Source organism: Psittacula echo (genome assembly GCF_963264785.1).
Source record: "Psittacula echo genome assembly, chromosome: 6".
NCBI classification, from domain to species: Eukaryota; Metazoa; Chordata; class Aves; order Psittaciformes; family Psittacidae; genus Psittacula; species Psittacula echo.
The window spans coordinates 9,598,973-9,622,504 of record NC_137743.1 but is presented as its reverse complement, the minus strand read 5'-3'; the positions used below and the strand labels follow the sequence as shown (position 1 = coordinate 9,622,504).

The window sequence follows — 23,532 nt, the reverse complement described above, 5'->3', positions numbered from 1 at the left end:
CTTCTCCCTTTTCACCTGCAGACCCATAGGTCCCAAAGCTGCAGGCAAAGAGGCATTTGGGGGTGAAGAGTAAGGCGAGGAAGAGTATGAAGTGACTTGTCTGTGGGTTTAAGCCTGGAGGCTCACAATGAAAGGTCTTTGCCTGTTGAGTTGCTGCCTGGGGACCACAACAAATGGCCTCATATGAACCTGCAGCTGCATCCCACTGCCCTGGTCCAAGGGTGACCCATGTTTCTGAGGACATGGTAACAGAAGGCTGAGTTTGGAAACACCAGACAACCTCTCCTTTCCAATCTGAGGGGCTGCTTGTTGAATCGGATGTTTGTATTTGAGCCCTAGCAACGCTGTGTCCTGTAGGTCCTCTTTGCATTAAGAGGAACTGAGATTCTGATGGGAACATCTTGTATTGTGCATGCATTTCCCCTCTCCCGCTTATCAGGGGTTGCATCATGTTGCTTATATTGAAGTCTAAAATACAGATGAAGCTGTGAAACATGAGTAATAAAAGCTGCTCATCAGTAGATACCCCAGAAGCACATCCTGTTAATAAAGGGTATTGGGTGAATAAAATGCCTTTTACTCCTTGATCAAGACATTTTTGCTTACCGCTTTCTAGCACAATATAGCGTTGGGCCTGAGCCAGTGTATTTATACTTTTGTGTGGATCTACATTTGCATTTTCTTATGTCTAGTTCTATTAACTGAGTGCATTGCTGCTATAAGCAGTGCTGGCACCACAAAATGTCCATAGCCTATAAAAGGCACGAGCAGAAGTCTAGCAATCACATCCTGCATCTCTCTCCTACCTTTAATGCAACCACCAGGACGTATCCTACAGGTATGACCTCTTCCCATCAGAGATCTTGAAGTCCCTGGTGAAGTGTATTCCTTCTTCTTTAAAAACCCTAATCATATCCTTATCCAGCTTTTTGTTTGATGCAGCATCCTGGTGCTGAGCTGCAACTTTCCTGGCTTGCTCTTCTCACCACTAGTGGGGTTTTTAAGTGTGGAGGATTTAAACTGCTTAGTTAAAAACATACACACTTGAGAACACAGAGCTTGCTTCAGTATCACCCCTTAGGGACAGTACTGGTGGTTGCACTGAAGGTAGGAGAGAGATGCAGGATGTGATTTCTAGATTTCTCCTCATGCCTTTAATAGGCTATGAACATATTGTGGTGCCAGCACTGCTCACACCAGCAATGCAGTCAGGTAATAGAACAAGCCGTGAGAAAATGTGAATGTAGATACACACATTGATGGCTTTGTTAAGGCCAAGTCCCTCTTTCTAACACTGGTCTTACTTGTGTCTGCTTTGTGTCCTGCTCTTGCCTGCCAGTTGAGGTCTATGTCCCTGTTACACAAGCGAACATTGTCGATGTTTTCCTTCTTGATTGCCCTGTGTGTAATTTAGACTCCACCAGCAGCATTTAGATTATGTCACCGCATTATTCTAACAGTGCTTTTCTTGGCCGCAGGTTTGCTTTTCTTGGCATTGCAGTCAGGGCATCTTGCAGGCATGTACACTTGCTGCACACTCCACTTCTCCCTTTGTGCACCTTGCGCTCACCTCTGCAAAGTACTCGTTTTGCAGTTCTTGTTCCCAATGGCCAATGCAATTTCTCTTCCCCTTTGATTTTCATACATCAGGACTTATCCTGGATTAACGTTGTCCTTGTACTGCATGGAATCTTTGACATTTCCTTTGTGGTTGGAACTGGATGATCTTAAGGTCCTTTCCAAACCCAACTATTCTATGATTCTATAGCAGAGCCTAGAAGATCCAGGCAAGGATCAGGAAGAGTTTGTGCTGGTTCTGCACAGGCAAAACCCAATGCTCCCGTTACCCAACTTCTTCTCTATCTTCACATGGGACAACAGAGGGACATGGACAGGAAAACAGGAGCATCAGGAGATGCTGATGAAACATTACACAGCATGATAGACGTACATGCTTGGCACTATTCGTTTTCAGACCTTTGTCAGCAGCCATGCAAAGGGATTTCAAAGGAGCAGTGAAGGATAACTAGGTACTTTGGAGTGGTTTTCATCACTGCCTCCATAGCTCTGCTGTCACATTTTCCTTGTCCTTCTCTGGATGCATGCCTTCCCAACAGAACGGATCTAGGATTGTGTTTTGTATAGATAAGCCCATTCCTTACTGCTGGCAGTTCTGCTTTCAAGGTGCCTCCAGCTTCCCACAATAGTGCAGGGCTCTTGGTGGATTCATTTAAATCCTCACATTTTCATCCCCAATACTATTATAACACAATTTGCCCTTTCTTGGAAGAGCTGACAGTCAAATCAGACATTTATAACTTGTTGGTAGAGACTTGTGGTTTCTTATATCATCAATTGTATTTCTTGCCTGTGCTTTCTGTAAAACAAAACCAAAGCAATCACCACTCCCCCCCCCCGCAACAATCTTTTTCTTCTCTAAACCCACCAGAAATCCTATAAAGTCCTTGAGTTACAATCTACATCTTTATTTTCTCTCCCCCTGCCCATATATTGCTATTTGTGTGCTCTCTGTCCCGGCATTCCCAGCTCTTAGGTGCCACAGGATCACCCCATACACCCAGGGCAAACTGATACGTTCCACATTTCCTACCAGACAGAGTAAATTTGCCGGACTCTTGGCCTCCAGGAACCTAGCAGCAAACTGGAAGCACAAGCAGCATCTGCCCTCATGGCTTCTTGTCATAAAGTGTAGGAAGAAACAGGAACAAAACCTGTCCCGGTGTTTATTCTGCGAGAAAGGGGTACTGCAAGCACGAGATTTAAATCAGGGATGGTGCCGATGGGATGATTTGTGTGGAAACACAATGTGAGTAATCCCAAAGCTGAGTGAGGTCTGGCAGGGGCTGGGGTCCCTGGCTCCTTTGCAGGCAGCAAGCTTCCAGAAGCATGGAGAAGAAAGAGGGGAAGGGAAAATAGATGGGATTGGGAGCCGCCATGGAGCCCAGCGCAGGCGGATACTTCCCAAAAGAAATCTCCAAAGTAAACACATTCATGAAAATCATTTTTGTGCCACGTTTCCAAAGAGGGACAGACTTTTCTGTTTCCTTTTGATATATATCCACTCAAAAGCGCATGGTTTGGATGCCGTGGGGTTGAACAAGGAGAAGTTAAGGCCACGCTGCCGGCTGTGCTCCAGACCTGGGCTTGCATTGACCTGAGTTCGTTCTGCAGAGGAGGGGCTGTGACATTCCAAAAGCAGGTGGGGTTTGCTCCTGTGCCAGCATGGCCTGTTTATAAACTATTATTTACTTCCCCCCCATCCCTTAGCCTTTCCCCAGGTAACCGGTTCCCAGCCCCTTCCTCTCCCCTATACATTGGTTTTAAGCCTTTTCTGTGTCCTGCAAACAGGCAGCTCCCTAGAGCCTGAGAGCCTGGAGGAGCAGCGAGGGCTGAGCTCAGGGCAAGGGAAAGCAGACACAGAGGCTGCTCACACCACTTGTTCTCAGTGTTTCTGCAAACCACAATTAATAGTGCCCAGCCCAAGCTTTCCTTCCTCTACAGCCCATCAAAGGCACAAACCCAAACTGAAACAGGGTGGTTTTTTCTCTAAGCACGATGCTTTCATGCAATCAAGTCTTAAACAGGGGAAGTTTAGATTGGATCTAAGGAAGAAATTCTTTACTGAGAGGGTGGTGAGGCACTGGAATGGGTTGCCCAGGGAAGCTGTGAATGCTCCATCCCTGGCAGTGTTCAAGGCCAGGTTGGATGAGGCCTTGGGTGACATGGTTTAGTGTGGGGTGTCCCTGCCCATGGCAGGGGGGTTGGAACTGGATGATCTCAAGGTCCTTTCCAACCCAAACTATTCTATGATTCTATGATTCTTCAGGCCAAGCCTCAACATGTCCTGGACCAGCCCAGTTCCTCCATTCACAGCGAATCGCAGGTAGGGAAGTCCCACAAGTGAAAAGCGCATCGCAGGTGAAGGTCTGCTGCACCTTCTTGATGGAGCAAGCTGGGGTTTCTGGCTGTCTTCACGGCCTCAGCTAACAAAGACAGGTCTGGGGCCAGACTGGCTCCTTTTCTCTTCTGTTTGTACATTTCTATGAGGGTGCTGAGGCGCTGGCACAGGGTGCCCAGAGAAGCTGTGGCTGCCCCATCCCTGGCAGTGTTCAAGGCCAGGTTGGACACAGGGGCTTGGAGCAACCTGCTCTAGTGGAAGGTGTCCCTGCCCGTGGCAGGGGGTTGGAACTGGATGAGCTTTAAGGTCCCTTCCAGCACAAACCAGTCTGCGATTATGATACGAGGGGTCAGGACCTCCGCTGACCTCCCTGTCTGTTGTGTCTGGGCTTGTCACAAGGTCACTGCACACAGGATGGGGCCTGGCCGGGAGCTGCTCCTCTGTGCCCCCATCAGCACACAGTGGGGATGGGGTGCCAACACAGGAGCCTGCGAGGCTGCTCTGAGTCACCCTTTGGAAGGACCCCGCTTCCTTGCTGTCTGCTCCAAGGCTGCTTTCTTGGCAGAAGCCTACCCCTGCAGTCAGTGCTAACCCCGCTGCTTTGGTTGCTCGGGTTGGGTTTTTTCCAGTGTTTGCTCTGATACACAATTAACGCAACGTAAGTGCCTCCGTTTATTGCTCTCTAGAGATGCCTTTTTGGCTTGCATGGCCCAGCCTTTGGGGACATTCCTATTGTTTCAGCTACCGCCAAAGCCAAGGAATGCTAAATGATGCTCTCCTTGAGAGAGCTCACCCGCCACTGTGCCTCAGAGTTTGCCTAGACATTGTCTATAGTGAGACACGCTGCAGTGGGTTTGGCGTTACAAGGTGACCACTACCAGCAAGGTCTGGATTATGCCACCAACCCAGGCGAGGTCAGATCGGTTTGCAGTAGTTGACTGGTCTTGCACCGTCAACAAGCAGCCTTGGAGGACTGCAGGGGAAATCTGAGAGAGGGAAATGGTTTGACGTAATTCAGGTAACAAAATGTAATCTGTGTGCCTCGTGCTGCAGGCTTAATGCCAGATCTCTGCTCCAGAGGCTTCACCTGCCTCCATCCAACCCAGGTCCTGGGGTAGAGGTCCCACATGTTGACGTGGCAGTCACTCCCTGCCAGCAGACTGTCTCAATGCGCTTGGTATCAGGATTGCATGGCCCCATGAGGGCTTCAAAGGACAGCATCCAGGGCATGGGTACCTCAGTCGATGGCTGCTTGCTTCATGCTGTGGTTTATGAAGCAGAGGCTTTCCTCCGCCAGTCCTCACCGATGGAAAAGGCCTGCTTGGCTCCTGCTGGATCTTCCTAGAGCCCAGTAATGTCTGATTAAAGCTAAGCAAAACAAGGGTCTATGGATGCTGGGGCAGGGTTTACCCGGAGCTGTGCAGGGATTTCGCTGCCAGCCACCCTGCCTCACTCAAGGAGCTTTGTCTGTGCAGCATGGAGGATGTGGGAGCTGTGCAATCACCTCCATCAGGCTGCAGGTCACAGCATGGCATTGCCAGGGGAAACATACAGACCTTGATTTGCCTTGAAAGGCTGAGCAGTCACCTGCAGTGCATAGTGAGCTGCTTGAAGAGCCAAAGAGCCACACAGCTTGGGATCGGGTGGACAGCAGTGGGCAATAACCTCACCCCTGGGACAGTCCTGTCTCCATCCCCACTGCAGTGGAGGCCTGTTCCCTATGCCAGCCATCCCTGCTGAGCCCTAGGGACAGATCGGACATGTGGCAAGGGGAAGCAACCTGGGAAAGAGCATCACGAGCCTGGTTGCCAGCAGCCTGTGTCACCTCGATGTTAGCCCATGGCAGGCTGACAGCAGCTCGTTCTGATTTCTCACTTCACCTTACAGCTGAAGATCCCTTCTCCAGAAGGGTGATGCCCCTAAACATTACACAGAGTCCATCTAAGCAATATTACCCTGATAATCTGAGTTCTAAGGTGAGGCCACACCAGCTAAATAGTACAAGCCCTGTACAGCATGAACAGGTCACAGCTCTGAGCCCAGGTTCAGTGTCCTCCAACCTCTTTGACTTGCCAAACTCTCTACAAGAATGTGCACAGCCACGGAACAGGTTTAGGCTCACTGGCGCTGGGCTTGTTTTTTCAACCCATAACTTGGCCATATGCTGCTTTTACTCAATGTTGATACAAGGAATTCTCACCTTCTTCTCTCCCCCGTGCCAGGCACTGACTGGAGTTAAAATTACTTCAGATCTAGCATTGTCAGAGTTACTTTTCATAGAATCCCAGGCTGGTTTGTGTTGGAAGGAACTTTAAAGCTCATCCAGTTCCAAACTCCTGCTATGAGCAGGGACTCCTTCCACTAAAGCAGGTTGCTCCAAGCCCCTGTGTCCAACCTGGCCTTGAGCACTGCCAGGGATGGGGCAGCCACAGCTTCTCTGGGCACCCTGTGTCAGCGCCTCAGCACCCTCACAGGGAAGAGCTTCTGCCTAAGAGCTCATCTCAGTCTCCCCTCTGGCAGGTTAAAGCCATTCCCCTTGTCCTGTCCCTACAGGCCCTTGTCCAAAGCCCCTCTCCAGGTTTCCTGTAGCTCCTTTAGGCACTGGAGCTGCTCTCAGGTCTCCCCTTAAGGAGCCTTCTCTTCTCCAGGCTGACCCAGCCCAGCTCTCTCAGCCTGGCCCCAGAGCAGAGCTGCTCCTTTTTTAATGAGCTCTTTTCACGGCGCAGCCTCACAACCCCTCTGGCTGCAACCACAACCTGAAAAGACATTGCCTTGCATTTGCACCTTGTTTCCAGCCATCTCCATCCTCAAAGGCAGCGCTGGCTCCTTACACGCTGGGGTTGGATGGCCCACGGCAGCATTTAAAGACTGATAAGCCACCCTGGAGGTGCCTGCTAGGCTGTGCCCACCTACCTCGTGTCAAACATTAGCATTTTGGTTAGAGCTCACAGACTTCTCCATGCTCCTCTGCTGCTTCGCCTTATTCCACACACTTGGGATTATTCATAAATAGGAACTTCTTAAGAAGCCCATAGGTGTGCAGACCAGGATGGATTCATCCTTTTAGTGAGCAAGGTGCTTCACTTGAGGCAATAGAGCAGCCCCTCTGACACCAGCGTGCAGCTGCACATGGTAAAGAGCCCTGCAAAACCTGAGCGCTGAAGGATTTCCTGACTATAGGGCATCCACTGGAGCAGAACAGCCTCAAACACATTGAACAGCCCATTTATACACATTAGATGAGAACAACTTGTTCAGCAGTATGCTGCTACTGCAACGGTTACATTTACGCATGCAGAAGTCCTGCAGAATCTGGCACAGACCCACTGTGGTTTAATGCAAAATAGCCTGAAAACAACCGCAGCAACAAAACCCAACCATAGCTCTCTTTAAAACTCCCATTGAAATAGAGCAGGGAGGGAGGGAAAATAGCAGCACTGATTTCCTCTTTTCGGTCAGCTGGACAATGAATTGCTAGCACTGGGTGATGTATTCATTACCCAATAGCTCCATTATCAGACTGGCTTACTTCAGGAGCAAGTACTCAACACTAACATGCCGTGAGAACCCTTTCTCTGCACACAGAGCTGTGCTGTGTCAGTCTGAAACACAGACCTCGCTGAAGAATAGGGTGAGAAGTTGTACTTGCAAACACCACCAAAGCCAAAACAAGTACTTGAGGAAGCTCAACTTCAGGCTGTTGTTTCCGAACAGCAGTGGTAAGTACTTGGGGAACACAAATCAACCTTGGGTTTTGGTCACATCTGTCACAAAGAGCTGTACCTGCCCAGTGGAAGTGGAAAAGTCTGGAAGGAAAAGAGTGAACTGTAAAACAATTCACACAGGTAACCAGAACACTTACTGGGAGCCCTCACCTAGGAAGGTAGTGGTAATTTGCCATTAAATTCCAACAGAAAAGAAGATACCTCCTTCTCTCATTGAAGGTACTCTGGGAGATAATAGAATCAACTCTGTAAATTATCCCCTTCATCCCCTCCCTTTGTCCTTTTCTCTATCTCTCTATAATCAGGTTGCAAGGGCAATCTCAGACCAATGTTAGCACAGGCACAGTGAACAGCATGTAGTGAACTACATTAGATTTCTTCAAGGAGATAAATAAACCAGAGCAGCAAATAGCATCTTAAATGTGGAGCCAAGGGAATCAGCCCTTGCTACTGGGACTGCCAAATTCAGGGTACACAAGGGCAAGGAGGACTCAAGGGACTGGCATTAGCTCACAGCAGTTCTGAATTGCTGCACCCCTATCACCTCTCCTTAAGGTGGAAAAGCCTCACACAGGTTCCCAAGAGGTTTAGATTAGACATTAGGAAGAAATTCTTCCCTGTGAGGGTGCTGAGGCGCTGGCACAGGGTGCCCAGAGAAGCTGTGGCTGCCCCATCCCTGGCAGTGCTCAAGGCCAGGTTGGACACAGGGGCTTGGAGCAACCTGCTCTAGTGGAAGGGGTCCCTGTCTGTGGCAGGGGGCTGGAACTGGATGAGCTTTAAGGTCCCTTCTGACCCAAACCAGCTATGGAAGGCGTGCAGCCCCGTCCTCGGGCTCTCCTGTTAGACCTGACGCGCAGTACCAGAGGTATGCGGCAGAGATGCACTGCCACCTCTTGTTCACATAGTGCAACAGGGGAGCCCGGGCTGCCAAGCTGTGCGTAGCAGCAACGCCTCCAACCGCAGACCACACCGTGCAGCTCTGTAGTTAGATGTGCTCCTGATAAGAACAGTTCACTGGCTGTTCAGCTGCTTTCAAGGTTATCAGGGGAGACCTTATAAAAGTCTTCCAATACCTAAAAGGGGAGAACAAGAAATCTGGACAGGGAATTTTTACAAGGGCATGTAAGTACAGAACGAGGGGGAATGGCTTTAAACTGACAAAGAGGAGATTTAGGTTAGGTATTAGGGCCAAAATTCTTTATTATGAGTGGTGAGACACTGGCACAGGTTACCCAGAGAAGCCCTGTGAGGGAGAAGGGGAGGCTCCCACTCACTGAAGATGACTACCCACCACGGGGCACCTCTCCACCACCACAGGCCTTCACTGACAGCTATCAGCACAACCTCAAGTGAGGCAGCAGTAAACAACAACGGTACAAACCACAGCCCCAAACAGACTTCCATACATTTGTATGTTTATTATTTCAAAGTACAATATATACATAAAGTATAGTGATTTCTTCAAAACTTTATACAGAAATGGGTATCTACAAAATTAAATCAATAGACATTCTGTGTATATTCAAACAGCATACATACATATATTGTAAGATTCGACGCAGCTTCAGTTAAAACACAAAAGGGGGAAGGAAGCCCCCATCCAGCTTGGGAAAGGTCTCACCACCACCCAGCTCCCTCTGTCTGCCCTCTGCCAGGTTTCAGGTCCTTGTGGAGTCACGGAAACTCCAATTTGTAGTGCCACCTACTGCTGCTATTTACCATCACAGCCGTTTTCCACAGCAGGACAGATCGTGTTCCCTGAGCCCCTTCCTAAACTGGGGTCTCTGCAGCACGCAGGCTCCCATTTACACTCCTAAGCCAGAGTTCCGATTTCCTTAAAAGGAAATAAATTTCCTTAAAAGAAATAAATTTCGTTTTAGTTATGATCCAACATACTGTGATGAAAAGTACCTCAAGAGTAGCTTCAGTTTTACCAGCCGGATATTGCAGGTGGTGGCAGCAACCAGCGAGGATGATGAGAATGTATCTGAGGGACAAACTGACCTCTGCTGTTTTGTGGACTACTATTGCACAAGTCTATGTGGCAATGAGCCACTGATTTCTATAGCATAAAATGATATGCTTCAGTTCAGAGGGTCTGGCTTTAGACACTGACATGACGGATTTTAGAGAGGGGGGTAAAAGCATAGGCAGCTTTTCTGTAGGGCCTCTAACAACATCTGGATGTGCCACGTTGGAATTCCAACAGCACCCGGAGTATTTAAGAAACAGATGTTTAAGCCTGTAGGATACAACTAGCTACAAGCTCGGGATTTTCAAAAGCAGCCTGTGGCAGTTCCATGTCTAACGGACACTGAATTTCAGTGACAGCTATGCAGCTACCCGCTCCAGACTGCCTTCAAAATCAGTTTATCATTTATCTCTACAAGTCAGTTTATTTGAGGACAGTTTTTAATCTCAGGCTCATCATATAAAGTTTCCTATGCAAGGGTAAGTGAAATGTGATTGCTACCCAAGTCCTACACTCACAAGCCCTGCACACCAGCTACTGCTCACGTATTTGAACCACTCCATAGAAACTCACCTTTCAGAGGAAGCACTCTTGTTACATGCACCAACACCAATACCCCTGACAATCTGCCCCATGGAATTAACAGGCAGGTGGCTTGCCAGCAGCGTTTCTCAGGCCAATACAACACTGCCTTTCAGAAATGAGCAACATTGTGAAGCAAAGTTGCTAGCTGACCCTCTGATGTATTTATTCATCGCATTCTGGGCTTGATGGATAGTCATTTGCCAATGTGCAAGCTAGAGTGAAATTTCCATCTGTAAGGGGTATGCTTAAAAGAATACCTGTAGGAGGTGACTTTGGTCCATGAAAATAATGTGGTATTTTGGCTGCTTTGTGCGTCTCCATAACCAAGGAAAAGTGTGAGAAGCCACTAATGCTACAGAGAGGGGAAGCAGCATTTCCAGCAGGGCAGGAGGACAGCTAACTGGGTAGCTCAAATAACTTAAAAAGGAAAAACAACCATGCCAAAAAAAAGAATTTCCACAATGTCATTGCACTTGTTCCATCTGCACCACACCTCTCCTTCACTTACATTGTACACCTGGAGAACATACATTAAATGATGACAGTATTAACATGGTATCTAAAATACTGGAGTCACTCGGCTGAATGCTTGAAAATATCCAGAGACCTGGTACGTTACATGAAAACAAACATACAAGAGCTAAGCTATGTTTTGACATGCAAACTGTTCTAGAGACTTCCTTTCAGCAGGTCTAGTTCAGTCACTAACTGCCTGTTCACTTTCTGGAAGCTGGGGACAAATCTGCTTCAGCAGAGCCAGGTATTTTCCTCTTCCCCTCACTTAAACAACAGTAAAGCAGAGGTAGTCCCATGACTGCACTGGTCCAAATTCCCTAACACTTCAGATAATGCTCTCAGGAATTAGAAAAATAGATGTATAAAACCCACCCAGATTAAAGACTCAGTTTCTACAATGCTCAGTCAGGATTTAAATCATTTGTTTCCAACTCCCTTTTATAAAGAAATACTTAACCCTTTGACATCAAAGGGACCTGCTATCCAAGACTCTTAAAGCTCTTCCGGACCACAAACCGGGTGTTGATCCCACAAGGACTTTCAGAGATGCCAATCTTTAAAGTAAGAAGGAAGTGGCACTGTCTTGAATCAAACTACTCAAATCAAATGAGACCCTTCTTGGTCAATTTGGTTTATTACAAAGCTCAAGTGACTCAGTGGCACCTGAAAATGGAGTACACAACCCTAAGTCACTGAGGTGCTTTGAGAAATTATCCTCCTGTGTGCTGGATTCAGGCCCCTTGTTTTGTGTATGATGCAGATGGTTCCTGCAGTAAGATGATTCCTAGTGCCCCAGCCCTGTATCCTTCCTAATTAAAATAGCTAAAGCATTGCTATAGTAAATTTACATTGAATCTTTTTCCTGTGATAATGGGAAGTTCAGGTATTTAATAAGAACCCCAAAGTATCTATTTACACTGTGATCTGGTCAATTCATTTTGGTCAAAAGGCAATGAATAAAGAAACTATACATTTACTCCTGGAATAAATATATCCTGTATATATCCAGGATATATCCCAGAATTCAAATGTGAACATGATGCTGTGACTTGTCACCTTGATATCCTTTCCTCCATCACCCTCTCAGCCACTGAAGGACTAAATAACAGTTCTCAGTTTGTGCCATTTTGACCAACTAACTCTTCACAACAGTAAAATTAAGAAGTCACCCAGATTTCACAGTCCAACCAATAGATTAAAATCTCATTTAGATGTATTTCCCATTTCTTACCATTACTTTCACTGGCTGGTCTAACCAGAAAATTTAGCTAGCTTCCATTTGTCTCTATAAACAAATGCAATCATGATGTCTGCCTGTACATATATATCAATGGGCAGTTAAAACGCCTACTTTTTAAATACTGTTAGTTATGCAGAAAGCCAGAGAACTTCATTAACCAGCTATCTGCTATCAGACTTCTTTAGATCAATGTGTCTAATTTACAGGATTTGTCACAGTGACATTTGTTTCAGTTATACACACTCAACAAAGGAATCAGAAAGTTGCTTAATCCCATAGTTTCACTTCTCTTGTCTAAAGAAACTGACCAGCTGAATGTTAATCTAAAGCAGAAAATATGCAATATCATGGCCACCATTTAAAAACAAAGTTTCATAACAAAGCATTTTTCCATGCGAATGTCAGAAATGCTTCATCAACCTAAATATCAGAAATATGCACAAAAGGAAATGATGTCTGAAAGCCCTTAAAGCTCAGTAACACTGGATATGTTCCACAGCAACTAAGACATAATTGGTTTTATTTTTTCAAGCTCCATCATTAAGAGACTGATTCATTATACAGTGCAGGAATTAAAATCTTACTGCAACTCACTCAAAACACAGTATGCACTGCAAAGCATCTGTATGGCATTGCAAACAAAAGGGTTAGGTAAATGTAGTGTGTAGTGAAAGTCAGCAACACCTCAGGCTGGTACTGGGGAGTCAGAACCATGCTGATGCCAAACCCTGTAGGTCTCTCACACGAGTTAGCCTGGAGGGTTAAAGGTTGTATATGCAAAATAGCAGATGCTTGTGCTGGCAGGCCATCAAATTCCAGGGAAAATGTAAAAAATAGTGGTCTGTAGCACCTGCCTTTTCTGCATCTTCATGTTGGTTATTCCACAGAAGTTTTAGTTATGTCTGCTTTATTCTCTGTTCCAGTTCATGCTTGTGTTTAATAAGCCGTTCTATTTCTGTTCCTAGAGTTTGAAGGTTTTCCTTTTGAGGGTGGAAAAAAAAAGGATAGGATAAGTTATACAGGGAAAGTGAGTCAGCACAAAATGCACCAAGAAGTTAAAATTACTGTTTATATGTCAGCAGGTTGTTACTTTCAAGTATCCAGAACAAGCACAAATGATTAGACAAGCTGGAGAAAACCAAGCTCATTTCAACAAAGGATGCAAAGCTCTCAGCAAGTCTTTTTTTGCAGTTACTAATATTCTACAAGCTGTCTAGAAAGTACAGTGTTCAAGGGAAATGATGATTATAGAAGAGATTTCCAACTCCTGCAGAACACTGCAGTCCCGCTGGCAGCCTGCACATTTCCCAGCCTGCCATCTTTCCCTTGCAGCAGACACACTGCCCCAGTAGCTGAACAGGGCACAGGGCCAGGCATGTAGACTGTGCCTCTGGCTCCATTTCACTAAGGGAAAGCATGGAAAGACCCCTTCCTGCACAGGCAGCCTACAATTTGTTTCAAGAAGCAACTCATTAGTGCAGCATACTACAAGGGTCCCAAAACAGATGTTCAGCATGAATTACGTTATCTTAATCTTAACCCAATGCTATCAGCAGCACCAATTCACAGTGAGCTGGCTCTGAAAAGCCACCTCCTTTTAACAGCATGTATCTCTTTGAAGGCAGTAACTCAGGACCTCAAGAACATGTGGGATAACTGGCACAGCTACTCACTTTCAATGTAATATTTTTCAGTAACGTATCTTCTAATACAGCCTGTAGCTTCCTGTTTATCTCTAAGGAGAGTTCCAAGGTGAGACCACTATCTGCCGGATGCGATGTATAGAGAGATGCCATAATCCCGCCCCGTCTACTCAAGTGCACTTTGTTGAAGTCAGAGGCCTCTGATGACAGTGTTCCAGCTTCCTCCCGCAAAATGTAGCTCTGAATAATTCTGGGGGAAAAAAAAGTTTGAAAGGAAAATCCCAGCATTACAAGGCAATGGAAAGTCAAGAGACTGGAGTAGCTTCAGATTCCTGGTAGAAGAATAAGGCAGTAAAAATCAACTCCCGCAATTTCTAGGTCAAGGAAAACCTGGGATACCAAAATAGCTATAGGAGGGCTGGTAAGCTGACTCACTACAGTGCACAAGGTTTACATATTCAGAAGCATTCCTAGGAAGTAATATTGCTACTGGTGCAAAAAATGCCTTTACTTTGCTGAAAGACTCCAGAAAGGGAATCTTATGCCTTCTACAGACAAGACAAGCCTCTGCTCAAGAATCTTCATGAGATGTGAACATGTTTATTAAATGGCATCAGATGGGCACAAATGTACAGGCCTCTTAAGCAACGGCTATACTCAGCGGGTAACTGGACTTTCCAAAGGAAAGTGTATGCCACAATTTCTTCCCCTCCTAAATGAAGTTCCAGAAGGTAAGATTCCGTAAGATGAGACTTCCATGTAAGTGGAATCTTGTTTCATGTTAAATCCTGACCACCTTTGGCTCAGATGCACTGTTTGTTTGATAGGAATGCCATACTACCACGTGGAATTATGCAGATTCTCCTTCCAAAACAAACAGACACAATCAGCACCCTTTTAAGCACATGAAAAGAACAAAGCCAGTGGCAGCAGTCCACTTCAAATCAGCCACCTGGCGACCACTTTGCTACCAAAAAAACCCACTTGCACCAGTCCATTCCTCCTGAAAATACTTAGTAATAGACAAATATGCAATTACTGTAACTGCTGGGAAAAGATAATCAAAAATATGCCAAGACTAATCTTACCTTTAGGATCTACTGTCACTGCAATATTTTTATTGCTTTAAATATTTTCATTCCATTAATTGTCTTAGATAAAATCCATAATACTTGTCTAATGCACCAGCTCAACACTGAAAAACTGCATTAACAGGACTCGGAACATACTTTGTTTTTTTCCTGATTTCCTCCACCAGTTGTTTAATGTGATCCTCCATAAACTCCATCTTCTCATTCTTTCGAGCATGTGCCTTTTGCAGCCTTAGTATTCTTTCAACCAAGACAGCCTTGTCCACCTCTGGGAAACTATCCACAGCTACTGAAGATCCAGTATTCTCAGGTGACCGATCCTCATTGCTGCTGCGCGCATTCAGGGACCCTGCCAATACACTTGTATTTGTAAAAGCTCTTTTTGCTTTCATACCAGACAGAATATCTCCATCAGTGCAGTGTATGAATTCATTACACTTCAGAAGCTTAAAATGCTTCCTTCAGAATGTCAGTTTCCCTTATATGTTAGTGAGGTTTTATATAAACAGTCCTTAACATTTAAGTGCTACATGCAGAGTCAGCAATACAGTCCCCCAGCACTGGCATAGCTCCTTTAGCATAGGTGTGCTTGCTTCAGTAATACTTATTCCTGCATAAATATCTTCATACTCATTAATATTGCTTTGTACAAAATTCAGCTGATTTTAAGCATACCTGTTCAGATTGGATATTAGGAAAAACTTTTTCACAGACAGGGTGATGAGGTATTGGAACAGGCTCCCCAGGGAAGTGGTGGAATCACTGTCCCAGGAAGTGTTCAAAAAACATGTAGATGAGGCCCTCAGTGACATGGTTTAGTGGTGGATCCAGCAGTGCTGGGGTAATGGTTGGACCTGATGATCTTAAAGGTCTTGTCCAGTCTAGTTGACTCTATGATTCTATGTTTTAGTCCGCTAAAATTGCAGCACTATGAAAACCATACAGACTGACAAAAGCCCTACGTATAAACACTCTGCAAAACTAATCATTTAGAGCTTGAAGTATTTTATTTTCTTCCTCTTCTTCTAAGTATTTCTCTCTCTCATACAGTCGAGATTACAGGATGCTTGGACAGAACTAATCCAACTTAAAACCGAAAGATATCGAGGAAGAAAAGAGATGCTGTTTCCAGTGCTAAAGATAAACCACTTCTAACTGGATAGAACGTAATGAACTTGACAGAGATACATTGATGCCTCTACACATGCCAATTGATTTCTCATTTACACAGTTGCAACTGTCAACAGTGCAATTAAACAAGGTTGGAAGCCACCGTTCATCTTTGGTTTGCCTCTGGCAGTATGTATGAGGGTCCTCCATAAACTGGAGCCCTCTGAGCTTAAAAACAACAAAGTAAAAAACGTAGGCATTGAGAAAGAACAGAACACAAACATTATAAACACTAAACTTTAATCCCATAATAAGAGCCTACAACTGCATTCGGCCAAGTGCATTTTGTTGCTTAAAGGCTATTTTGTCAGCTTTACTGGGAGGCTGCACAAGCACAGAAAGAGCAAGGCTTGGGGCAGCACGCCATGGCAACTCGATTAGGATGAAAGGATTGCTCTGGCAGCCCTGATACGTGCTGTATTACCTGATGAACTGGAACGGCTCCCCATGCTGCTGACTTCTTTGTCATAATTGCCATTTTCCATCTGATCCAATTTCCTCCGTGCTAAAAGTATAACACAATGATGGTTACCAACAGCAGATTAAAAACCAAGTATCAGTGTTACCCAATATACAAAACCTTGAGTTGTCTCTGATCTGCACTGATTTAACAGGGCTTGACAACTAAAAGGTAAAGGTAGCAACTCAAAAAACTCCCCAAGCAGCTCCCCTCCTCTCCCTGCCCCAACCATGAAGCACCTGTATGCAACATCCACGATTCCTACACCCTGCAGCAGTTGTTAGTTGAAGTTGTCATCCACAGGATTAACTGGGAACAGTGAGACTTAAATTTGATTTCACTTTTGAATAGGACCACCACGTAAATAACTGATGAATGACAGAATGGCACCTCTGTTCTGAGATGTCTCAACTATATCACTAGTGGGAATTGAGTGTAGGTAGCACTTATGCCAGAAGAACCACTCAGTTCAGCAGGGATCAAGAGGGAAAGTGCAGAACTGTTCATTTATGTACAAGAAGAGATACAGAACTCTTTTGAGGAACTATTTGAGAGAAGAGATCCTCTTGGCATTATGCAAGGCATTTCAAATAGCTTTGATGTTCAAATTTATTTGCATTCAGAGCATATGCATTATTGGGTATTTAATGACTTCTATTTGTTGACAGAATTAGTCATCAGACTCTCCATATCTATCTTTAAAAACCTGTTAAATATACTAAAAAAAAAAAATAACCGTCACCAGCAATTCCTGATACAGTCACAGCAAGTAAGAAACTTCTAGCAACTTCTGAATGTACTCCTACACAGACCAGGATCCATATATACCCGCAGTGACATTTCTGTAGTCATATATGTGCTAACAAAGACCAAGCTCTACTGAAAATAAATATTTCATTTTATGTCTAAGCCAATTTCAGAAGTTGCATTTAAGACTGAAAATTGGCACTAAGGATTGTTTTCTGAACTGCTGTTTCTACTCTACAAGATTTAACTTGCTCACTCACTCTCATTGTCTTTAGAAACAGGGAGAGCTTGATGTGCCACACTCAAACTACACAGACAGGACCCTCATCTCTACCAGACACTGAAGTGGGCTACAGATGGAGCTGACTCATTAAAACCAAGAATAATTCTAACCTAGCTGAAGTTGTTTTGCAAGATCTTTGAGGTTTGCTGCATGCTTGCGTTTCTGGGTAGCCAGTTCATCTTTCAGTTCATCCACGTGGGTCTTCAGTGCTGCTAGTTCTTTCTGCTCTGAAGCCAGTTGAGTCTGTAGCGTCTCAACCTCCAGCTTTCGCTGATCCTGCTCCTTCTGTAACCTTGTGGCCTGAAATTGCAGTTTTATTTTCAGTCATATACAAAAAAAAACCCTCCAGCTTAACCATTCAAAGCTCTAACTCTGCACTTTTCACCTCAGAATCATTCACATTTTACCATTTATTACTTAGGCTAAAGATTACCACTGCAAATGGATATGCAGCACAGTGCAACACTGCAGGAAGACTCCTGAACTATCCTGTACTGCATGATACAGTACATCATGCAGATGTTTTTGAGGTAGTTAAGGAGTCTTCCTTCGACAGATCTGCATGGCTGTAGAGAGCTGTACAGTGCAGCCACATTACACTCCATGACACACACTGAGTTTACTAAAAATTACATTTATCTCATAGTACAAATAGGACCTAGGAAACAGTTCACAGTGATAAGTTTCTGAAATTACATTTTGATTGTTTCAATGACAGCTGCACAAGAGAACAACTTTGTACTCCAAGGCAGACAGAAAGAGAACCACAGTAACACCCCCTCGTTCCAGTGCAGCGCGCCTCAGGATTTCTTTTCCCTTAGGAACACGAGATGTTCACATCCCACTGCTATTATTCTATCCAACTGGCAAACTCAGTGAGTAATTGTGGTCAGGTAAGTAAAGACACAAGGTGGAATGCATGTGCCATCTCTTTTATCAGTATCAGACATTTTACTAGTGCGAAAAACAAGCTGCATGCTGTACTCACCAGATCATCTTTAGTCTGTTGAACACATTCCAGCTGATTCTGCAGCTCTCTTTCACTGTAAGAAAGCTTATCCACCTGGCTCTGTAAGGAATTGTTTTCAGACTGAAGCTGTGCATTCTTACTGGTTAATTTTTCAGTGAATATCAATAGCTCAGATTCTCTTTTTCGACTACCTTCAATGTCCTTCTGAAGATCAGCAATCAGAGAATTGAAACCATCTACTTCCTCCTTTAAAGCACTGATTTCTTGTTCATCTCTGTCAAAATAATTGTATTTCATTAGGGACAACCTGAGCTTAAGGATACAAAACTGTACTGAAATAAAAGCATTTAGCTGAAGACTAAATAAGACAGAGAAATAATTAATGATTCTGGGCCATCTGTTAGTCACTGGATCATTTTAAATGCCAAGGGAGTTTGCAGATTCCATTTCATGACATGACAGGTATCTGTATCCCACAAAACAATGTGCAGTCATTTGCCTCCTCAAGGAAGACAGTTTCTCTGTATTTAGCTTCATAAGCTTCAGTATACGGTATAAGCAAAACCCTCAAAACAGCATCCTGTAGGTAAGAGGAAGGTCTGCAAACCCAAAGGTAGTCATTCCATAAGAGGACTTGTCTTTAAGAGATGGGGAAATACTCCAGCTTTGAGCTTCTCCAGGACAGCAGTACAGTGACTTCTCAAGCATCCTTATCCAAGCAGTGCAGCTCTATGCAAAGGACTGTCTCACTCCACTATCCCTCTACAAAACAGTTCTTGTTTCTACTGGAGCACTCCCATTAGGAGACACTTTATCACTTGCAATCCATTTGAGGCTGTATCTTCAGTTACAGTTCTTTCTATCTTTCAGTGAGTGAAATTAATTCCAAGATTAAATAGCTGTTAAAGTTACAGACTAAAAAATTCCTCCTCTTATTTGCTCTTACAATATTATTTCATTACTTGTTCAATTATAGGATTTCCTATACCATTCTAAAACCTTATCTTCCAACAGCAGCAGCAAAACCCCTCACTTCTCTCACAGGGACTGCATATATTCAAGTTTAAATATCATATCAACACGTTTCTTCAAGTAGAGGTGAGGCTCAGGCAATCCTAATCATTAATAATTCTGAAAATGAACTATAATTTAGCAAAACTAAGTAACTGAATTCTGCTAGAACTCCACTGCTGTAAGTTATATGCTTCCAGCTACAAGAACGAGGAGCTTGTGTGGTTAATGACATAAGTCAGCTAGCACTGGACTACCAAAGGATGACATCAGATGTACTGCACCATGCCTTCAGTGGTTTTTAGGCTAATCCCACATTTTCGAAGACTTAAAACTGAACAACTATGGCACTGATTTATTTCAGACATTTATGCTGCAAAATAGCAAATACATAACATTATTTTTGTGAAATACTTTCATTCATCCACCACAATTTTGAAGCAATTTATCTTTCCAGTTTTGCTGCTTTTTCCCAGTCTTTTAATAAAATAAGCACTGGGTAAACACCTGGAAGAACTTACTTCCTATAGAGTATGCCAGAAAGCAAGCACTTAATGTAATAAGGACAGACACTAAATTAGATTTATTAGTCTCAATCCTCTTGTCTAATAAAGAGGCTGCCAAGGTTATCTCCAGTACTAACTATTGATTTAGATTAGAAAAACACTTACATTAGGAAGGGGATTCTTCAAATCAAAGATCAAATCAAAGCATCAATAATTTCAGTAAGGAAAAAACTTTCCATATCCCAGATAATCTCTTAAACCATTCCCCAAAGTGCACAGCTGTACCTCTGATGCTGATCCTGCAGCCGATCCACAGTTTTCACTCTGTCCAGCAAGTTCTGAATTTCACTTTTCTGTCTATTAATGATTTCTTTATACTTGGATAACTCATCTTCTGTTCTTAAGCGCTCATCCTCTAGACACTTTACCTAAATAGAAGAAAAAATAACAACAAATCAGAAACTATTTATTCTCTCAAACTTCAGAACTGAATCATTCTGATCAAATGTTTAAATTGTTATACAAAGCTCCTGTGTCATTTTTGGTGGCTCCGAGCCAAGCTTAGAACATTTTAGAAAAGTCTTTTTGATTAAAAGAGCCAAAAAAAGAAAAAGCAAAAAAATAATCCAACTAAACAAGTGTGATTAACATTAATTTTGTCCAAACCCTCAAACTTATCAGTCTAATGGACAAGGATGCAAAGACGTCATTTTTCCCCAGTTACCAGACCAACCCCATATTATGTCTTTGTCCCTTTTTCTAAGATCCTTTTGAGACAAATCCCTGCTCTGGATAGAAAGACTGGCACACTAATCTATCAACTGTTCAGAAGATAGGGATAGCATTATACTCCTTACCAGAGTCACATGTACTCTACAGAACTGGCTTCACAGGTAGGAAGAGTTTACAAGTAATGTTTTCTTTTTCCAAAGTTACTAAATCTACTAGATGTTTACAAAAATGTTTGACTGAAAAGCAGGGAGGAACAAGATATGTATCATGAAACAACATGTTGCACCATGGATCAGCTGAAATGCCCTGAGAAAGGCTACCCAGAGTCAACAGTTACATACTACTACTAGTCTCAAGTCAGTTAGTCTAATCACACCATTTATTCCAAAAGTAAAAATACAATTAACAGATTGAATACAGTCTTGTTCCAAAACCCAACACTATGCCTTTAGCCCCACTGCAACCCAACACAGCACACATTACCTTTGTTCTCAGCGTTCGAAGCTCATCCATGCCTTCTTTAAATGTTCTCTTCAAGTCTTCCAGTTCTTTTATTTTAGCATGATGCACCTTTTTAAAGAGTGAGAAGCTCCTTGAGAAATCTAAATGGACAGTGGCATCTCAAAAATATCTAGGCCAATGTGGGCCAGAATAGCTGAAAGGACTTGAGGCAGAACAGGTACCCTAAAGGTTTGTTTTACTTATTCAAAAAGCAAAGCCTAAAACCTTCTTTATTCTCAAAAGAAATGAGAACAAAAGTGAGATTACAGACTCTGGTTTTAGGTGTACAAATCTATGCCACAACAGCCCTTGAGGAAAGTTCTAGGCAAAAGGGCACTTGGTTAACTCTGAAGACAGCATATGCACATCTGAGCTGTGAGCAAGTACTAAATCATTAGAGAATTCAGCTTCCGGGCTAGCACATTTCTACACAGAACAGAGGCTGTCTCTCCTTGCCACATAGCTTGGTCAAATACCAGCCAGAGAAAGGTCTGCCTGTCATCTGAATCTAATTTACAGCAACATTCATGTTTATAAATCAAAGTGCAGTTATTTCATCCTCATCACATCATACGTTTCCCATAACTTCATTTTTAATAAGTGAATCCAAGGTAATTGAAAAAATCCTCCAAAAAGCAGAGTTGAAGGCAAACACTTAGGATGTAAGTATAGTAGTATAGGATGTAGTGTAAGGCCAAAAAGTGTAAGCATCTTAAAATAGGATTTTCAACATTAAAATTTCACGGCATTCTTAACTACTAAGTTGCCAACTTGTTTCCTCACACCACATACTTACCTCCAGGTGATCAGACTTCTCCTGAATTTGTTTCTCTAGTTCTCCTCTAGTTACTCGGAGTTTTGCATCCAATTCATTGGACTTAATTTCTTCTGACTCCTAAAAGAATATAAGCAGAGTTTGAGAGTTTCACATTCCCCTTTCTAGTTTTCTGAGCATATACACAGCTTTTCACATCATACATAAGAATGAGAATGTGCCAAGCAGGACCCCCACATTGCATGTCAATCAAGAGAACCATTCTCCCTTTTATTTAACAACTTTCCAAGTAAAGAAACCAGTGACTAGTCATCTCAGCTTTTTAGCTTACACAAGGTAATTCTTCCCTGCTACAGCTTAAGATAGAAAGGGAGGAAAAAAGAAGACTCAAATGCTAAACACTGATTTCACCTCCTATTAACACATGCCTACCTGATAGGTTTTTATCATTTCTTGACAGTTTTTCCTGATCTGGTCCGCTTCTTCTTTTGCTTCAGTTAATTTTGTCATCGCATCTTTGAGCCGTTCTTTGGTTTCCTATAAAAACAGTAGAAAATAATGGGTTAAACCTATTTATCTACCTTTATCTGGGGAAAGCATTTCTCATAATACAAGCTTCCTATTTCAGTCAGGAAAGAATTAACAAAATAACAATAAAAAAACCCCATCTAGCATTATTTTTCATCTTGCCTCCATTCAACTATTACTTCATGCAATTTTGTTTGTTCCAACATTGAAAGCACAACAAAAGGATCTCCTGGTTACGTGCCATGAACATTTTCGGATGACAGTTTTAACATCACATAAAAATTAAGCTGACGGTTAATTAATGAAACCATAAAGACAACAAAAACACCCCCAAATTAAAAGTTCATCACCAGATTAAACAGAATTCCCCCACACATCCTCCTCTCACCTCTTTTCAACATTTCCATCTCAGTATCAGTATCTTTAAAAGCACTGTTCTGGCTTTTGCTGCAGGCATTCAAATTAAACAAAACCCACTTGAAAAACAGATTTTAGTAATATATACAAAGTAAACAGTATAGCAACTACATTCCTCTGACTACATTTTCATGTCATGGTATCAACACCACTTCACTAACCTTGTGTGAATCCATTTCTGTTTTCAATTTGTTCTGAGCCCATTTGACTTTGATAACATGAGAATTGATTTCTTCTTTCAGTTTTTCTATTTCTCTGTTGAGTCGAGTGGCTTCACCATCCTATGAAAATGTCATGGATTTTATTTTAGGTATTAAATCATCCAGTGCTTCTACAACAAGACTCCTGCTCAAGTGTCAAATGCAGGGTTTTATTTTCCTTAGATGTCTGGATTTTACAAAAGCATGCACATCCTTGAGAGCAGTCAATAATGCTTTAGCCCATAATCCACTGGAAAAAAGCCTATTCGTGTTCTGGTTTGAATAGCAAGTAAGGCTGCGTTACTCATAGTATACATCAATGTTATTTGTTTTAAAAGTCAAAGCATGGCAGAGTGCTCAAATCTAAAATAAGTATCTCCTGTGTAAGCTGCATGGCCCTATTTTTGTTCTTTTGCTGGTAAAAGGATGAGGAAACACCAGTGTGAAGTGGAAAAATCATATATTAAAAAAAGCTACAGAAAAATAGTAGTGGCACTAATGGAATGGTAATATCAACTATAGAGGTGCAGACTACTGTGAG

General features: G+C 43.2%; 1 protein-coding gene across 3 annotated transcripts in view; it reads right to left on the bottom strand.

Annotated features, from left to right (window-relative positions):
* Positions 1-9,057: 9,057 nt before the first annotated feature.
* CCDC186 (coiled-coil domain containing 186) overlaps positions 9,058-23,532 on the bottom strand; it is a 38,180-nt gene continuing 23,705 nt past the window's right edge. For all 3 annotated transcript variants that reach the window (XM_080620928.1, XM_080620929.1, XM_080620927.1), the window contains exons 6-16: positions 22,953-23,072; positions 22,279-22,383; positions 21,868-21,966; positions 21,054-21,140; positions 20,124-20,266; positions 18,340-18,595; positions 17,462-17,651; positions 16,286-16,366; positions 14,830-15,040; positions 13,631-13,850; positions 9,058-12,937 (exon numbers count right to left, since the gene is read on the bottom strand). In XM_080620928.1, coding sequence (XP_080477054.1) covers positions 12,854-12,937; positions 13,631-13,850; positions 14,830-15,040; positions 16,286-16,366; positions 17,462-17,651; positions 18,340-18,595; positions 20,124-20,266; positions 21,054-21,140; positions 21,868-21,966; positions 22,279-22,383; positions 22,953-23,072 — 1,596 coding nt within the window. In that variant the 3' untranslated portion in view covers positions 9,058-12,853. The remainder of the gene's footprint in view (positions 12,938-13,630; positions 13,851-14,829; positions 15,041-16,285; positions 16,367-17,461; positions 17,652-18,339; positions 18,596-20,123; positions 20,267-21,053; positions 21,141-21,867; positions 21,967-22,278; positions 22,384-22,952; positions 23,073-23,532) is intronic.